General features: G+C 33.0%; 1 protein-coding gene across 1 annotated transcript in view; it reads left to right on the top strand.

Annotated features, from left to right (window-relative positions):
• Positions 1–4,737, top strand: part of LOC145692267 (retinol dehydrogenase 12-like) — a 31,997-nt gene extending 27,260 nt beyond the window's left edge. The window contains exon 6 of the mRNA XM_081767564.1: positions 3,698–4,737. Coding sequence (XP_081623690.1) covers positions 3,698–3,914 — 217 coding nt within the window. The 3' untranslated portion in view covers positions 3,915–4,737. The remainder of the gene's footprint in view (positions 1–3,697) is intronic.
• The last annotated feature ends 1,263 nt before the right edge of the window (positions 4,738–6,000 follow it).

Below are 6,000 nucleotides of genomic sequence, written 5' to 3' on the forward strand. Positions count from 1 at the left end.
GAATATATTGTTAATGAAATATTAGTTATGAATTAAGAACTTATGCCTAACAGTAACGTACTTTCTTTATTACTCATGGAATATGAAAGAATCATCATAGCTGCTTTTTAGAAAATTAATCGAACAAATTTCAGTCCCACTACGAAACTATAGTAGTTTTCCACTTTGCTGGCCCGATTTTATGCCCCCGAATCTCTGTTAAAGGGGTATATAGAATTATCCCTCTACATTTTGGCAATAAGGACATTGTACATCCTCACAAATTTGACCTTCGGCCTTGAGTTTGATTTTTTATGTATTTTCCACAGAGGTTACCATTCGACTACTTTTATAACTAAGAGACGTTATCTCCTTGCTGAGTGAAGTGTGCAGTTTGCGTTTTTAAAAGCCATTTTTAAAGGTCTATATATATGCAAATCTACGATATGATATTGTTAAATTGTTATAATAATATTAGACTATCGTGTCTAAGGTAATTTCATGGCGGAAACAGAATTACAGAATTTATGAAAGAATGTTAAAATGTTAAGTTCGGATGATCTCAGGTTTGAAATTACATTTGAGACTAGTTGAATTTACCCATGCTTCGCACGGGGACTGTATTTGGAAGTCAATACCTGTGGGAGTATCACCATTGATCTCAGCGACCGCGAAAAGTATGGATTTGATACTAATATCGGTCACTTTGGGCTATTTTTACATGTCTTGGTATCCCCCCCCCCCACCTGCTGACTCCCGGCCCGCATACAATTGTAACTAAATTGGCAAGTCATCGTTAATGGAAGTGTCACTATTGATTACAACGACCGCGAAAACTATGGATTTGACACTAATATCGGCCATTTTGGATTACTTTTATATGTCTTGATATCTCATCTCCCCCCCCCCCCCGGTGACCCCCGGCCCTGAGCCGAATAGCGGGAATTTGGAAGTTAATGCGATCGGAGTTTCATCAATGATTTCAGCAACCGCGAAAACTATGAATGCGAAACTAATATCGGTCATTTTCTACGACTTTTACATGTCCCGGTAAACGCCCCTTTGAGACTCCCTGGTTCGAATTTTGGCAAAAAAGTTTAACTCTGGTCTGGAGCGTGTACCAAGGTATATGTGTCTAAAATTTGGTAACTCTCGGTCAATTTGTCTGGTTCCCAAGCCGGTTCCGGTAAACGCCCTCCATGAGAACCCCGGATTCGAAATTTTTTAAAAAAAGTGTTTCGTCTTGATCTGGGGCCTGGGACAAGGTACCCCTGACCAAAATATGGTAACTCTCGGTCAACTCGTCTGGTCCTCAGGCCGCACACAGACAGACAAACACACAAACAAACTCTTTATTTTATTTATATTAGATTCATACAGGGTTTTGTATTGGATTAAGCAATACATTAGATACGGAAAATAAAGGTAAGTTAAACATGAATGCAATTATGGATTTTAGTTTAATATTGGTCTACCTCAGAAAAGAAACGAACGGCAAGGAAAGGAGCAAATTTCTTATTTGTTCCCATCGGCAGAAATGTGATCATTAATAAGTGAGGAGTGACTTATACATGGAAATATAAGCTATTGAACTGTTAATAAGAAATATTGTTATAAGAATCTTACGTTCTCTCAGTTGTCTAATATTATTAATCCTAGAATGTCCGTGTTCGCATCTGCTACGTGAAGGAGCAAGGAAGGCAGGGGTCAAATTTGCCCTCGCTGGTTTTAAGTAGCTTTCAGAGTATACTTGTTCAATATGAGTTAACATGTTAAACTAAATTTCAAAAAGAAACTTTTCAAGGAATTGTGTCTTTTAATTGTAAAAAAACAAACTCAATACAGTGCGTAAAACTGCTTATATATTATACTAAACTTCTTATACTATTCAGAAAACCAGTATTATAACAACACTCGACATGTTCTATGAAAGCCTAAGTGTTTTATAAAGGATTAAAGTAACATTTTTAAAAAAGTAATACATATTTTAGATACAGAAAACAAATGAAAGGAATTTTGGGACAAATAAACATGGGTAGCACCTATGATCAAAGGGAGGTCGAATCGGCTCGCACAACATGAATTATTTTCTTTTACGAAAAAAAAAAATGGAGTATATTCCAGTTGGAAAAAGTGAAAATGAACCTTTCATCAAAAGGAACAATAACAAAAAAAAACCCACAGAATCCTGAGCACATATTAATCCATATAAACTAAATAAAAAGAACTCGCGGGCAAAATTGACCCCTGGTCTTTCTAGTGTTATTATAAAGTGGAACAGGGTTATTTTAAGATAATGAAACATCTGCATTATTCTCGCATTTTAAATGTTGCATTTTCTCTTCCTACACATTGAAGATTTGCCATGAAGTTTACACTAGAATATCTTTTCGGTCTAATTTAGAAATAGGACATTATTTAGTTTAACGTCCCAGGAACATATATTTACACCGAGCCTAAAGGGACCGTGACATTGAGATGAATGATAATGGTAGAATGTAGAAAGTTGGAGGAAACGAGAGAACTCCGAGAACTCCCACGCTCGTGTTGTTTGTCTGCCACAAAGTCCAAGGACCTCACACATTAGAGATAGAAGTAACAAGCAAATCATTATTTGTTTGGAAAGATTGATGATTTTACAGATTCTTCTCATCGTCATTGTATATTTATTTTTAAACTAATTACAGATGTTCTTGCTGAAGGATTTTAGAGAAAACAAATTACAGAAGTCTTTATCTATTTTCCTTTCAAAAATGCAAAAAAGAAAGGAAAGTTAACTCTTGTTATGTGAGGAAAACTTATTCAAGTTTTAGTTTATTGTCTGCTAGGTTGTAACACTGAGGTTGCAAGTAAATGCGATTTTACTATGTTTCCTGAAATGTAGTTCCCTCTCAACCTCCTATGCAAAAGATGAATCTGATGAATTACATGTTATACCAGAATACAGCAGAATGTTTTCAAATGTTTTTGCTTTTACTATTCTGATTTCAATGGATTTTTCATAAATTACATTTTGGGTTTGGATGTAAGCTGAGCAAAAGTATATTTTGGGCACATTCGAATTGACAGGGAAATAATTAGCTAATCCCATGCAGTAGATGATTAATCATTGTAGTCTGTTTTTGGTTTTGATATTGTTTCTACTTCTGCCACATATTTAATCAGTATAGGTTAAAAATATAATAATGTATCACAATTGCGACTTAAAATTCCCATATTTTTCTGTAGTGTAGTTATTTTTTTCTGTACTACGAAATTATCAAATGCATACTGCAATACTATCGTTCAATTTCCACTCCTGACTACAGTACTCCTAAAGTACAGTTAAAAAGAAGCAGATCTAAAGCGAATTTGTAAGAATCTATTTCCATTTTTTGGACTTAATCCCTGGAAGGCAGTCCCACTATTTGTGACCAGAACTGTATCATACAGATCAGTCCCTGGATGACTCCTTTTCACGTTCTTTCCCTTCCACTACCGTCTGCTGAACCTCATATGCCAAAAGTTTATAAATTATTTTTTAAATGAGAGAAACAAAGGACTACAAACTTTGTCCCCTCCTGTGAAAAGTTCTTCCATGTTTGAGACACACGATATTTTGTGTCTACAAAATACGGCATCTAAATGTAGAAAATACATTTATTATATCAAGTACTGTTTTTTAAGGAAGAAACATTGTTTGCTTTAAAGAATGTATTATTTCTCTTTACATGCGAAGTGGATGCAAGCCAGGATTGGTATCACCATTTGCTACTAGTATTCAGACGTCTAAAAGGCTCTGGGAAGAAAGTCTGAAGTTGGTAGGATTGAGTGATCACGTTGTCAATGAATTCGAGTTGTTAAGTAAAGAAGAACACACACGAGAAGTTTTTCAATGCTGTTTACTTCTTTTTAAATTTGTTGTATTGTTTCTATTACTTTTGTTGTGCTTTTAAAAATATTTACAGTAATATTTATTTCAAGTGGAAATCTTTCACTTAATATTGATGGTCTGTACACAAGAATGCAAAATTCGAATCAGAACATAGGCTGTAAGAGCAATCAGACCTGACTTATTATATTCACTTTGCATTGCTGTAATACAGTATATTCAGTGCTTCATCTGCCTAAGATGTGTTTTCTGATCAGTAGGATGAGATGGACCTCAAGCTCTTAGTTATTTTGTCCTTTGATTAGCATATCTGATAGTTGTATGTTTACGTCGCAGTGACATAAGGGAGGTTCTCCACATGGCAGAACCACGGAACCATAGGCCAATGCAAAGTGTTATCTTTTAGTTGTTTGGGTAGGTGAAATAAATCTGTAAATGGTAATGTTTTTATGTTTGTGCTGTCTAGCCTCTCAGCTCGTAATTTAAAGTGTATGATTTTCAAGCCACAGACTGAAAGATAAATTTGGGGTGGCAAGTGAACCTAATAATCAGGATGATCAGGGAAATGTACGAGCGTATTTATGAACCTCGTATTTAAGAACCGTTATATGCAGATGAAAAATTAAACCATTATCGTAGAAAGATTTTTCATAAGATCACTGATCCTTTGTTCGATTCATGTAATTAGGTATAGAAAAGAAAGAAATGTCTAATGCAATTATTCTGAAGAGAAGAATAAAGAATTGATGAAGAATCATAAAATTAATTGAAGAAGATCTAAGCCGTGACATAAGGAAATGGAGAAAAACATCATCAACATGATTTATAAAGAGAACAAATTCCTAATTGAATTCTATCTTAAAACCAATGTTAGTTGATGAAGTTGTAAGCAGAAATTAAAGATTTAGTTTGTTTTATATAAAAAATAAAAATAAAAATATTTGAAAAGAAAAATTAATTTTTCAACTTATAAATTACAATTTATTCGTTTACAAATTAATTTTTCTCTCGGAATGAGAGAAACATGAAGGAATCTCATTTTAAAAAAATCATATAGTGTTAATCTTTATAATATTTGTTGCAAATTTAGTCTATTAGTAATAATTGTCCAATCTTCCCAATTTTCGCTTACGTAGATTAGTTAGTCATTTCTTGATTCAAACACCTTGTATGGTACTAGAGATCAACTTTGTTATCCATTGAAATACATATAATTAGGAAAATTCTTATAAATTATGTAAATTTATATCACTTTAGTATTACCATGTTCTAAACATTTGATTTATTTAATTGGGGTAAGAATTTCAAAATTATCCTATCAATAAATCAGATGATTATTAAAAATAGGCAGATTATATTCATAGTCTTGTATGTGTTTGCATTCCCACATGTTTTAATGCAACATTACCATGGGAACATACGTGTGAACGCCTCATTTGAGGAACGTCTGGGGTTGAGTTTAGAGTAGTTGAAGGTGACTACAAATGGACGATGGTCTTGTTTAATGTCCGTTACGGACTAGATTTAACAGGTTTATAAATTTTAACAAATATAAGTTACGTTTGTCAACTGAAGTATAATTAATAAAAATCAGAAAGGAATATCGAACAAAATTTGCTGAAGTAAACTTAATCAATATAGTAATTTGGAAAAATATCTTTAAAAAATGTACCTTTTATATCATCAGCGAGCGATTTAACGTGTTTAATCTGCTTGATAGTTATTAAATCTTGAGCATTACCATAAAATGAACCCTCATTTTTTCTTAAATGATTCTTCACAATTAACTTAGAAATTTTTATAATGCTTTGGCACTTTCAATATTAAGAGTTCAAAGTGCTTTTACTGGCAAAAGAAGAAGTTGAAATTTTGAAAGCATGGCAAAAGCAAATAACATGATTTTTGGCTAATGTTGGTTTAGTCTCTCCTTCCACAAATTGAAATGACTGCATTTCTGAGCATTGGAAACTATTTTACTATGTATTTAAATTATTAATATTTTGGTAGAATAAAAGAGCTTTGGAGAACAAAAATTTGATTTTGAATCCTATTTCAATAACTTTAAATTTATACTAACGATAAAAATTTTCCAACTAGGTTTCCTCTGTAGAATACAACTTATTTTTGCACATATAGTCATAGCAAATTAA

Source organism: Thermobia domestica, chromosome 8 (genome assembly GCF_964235325.1).
Source record: "Thermobia domestica chromosome 8, izTheDome1.hap1.1, whole genome shotgun sequence".
Classification (NCBI taxonomy): Eukaryota; Metazoa; Arthropoda; class Insecta; order Zygentoma; family Lepismatidae; genus Thermobia; species Thermobia domestica.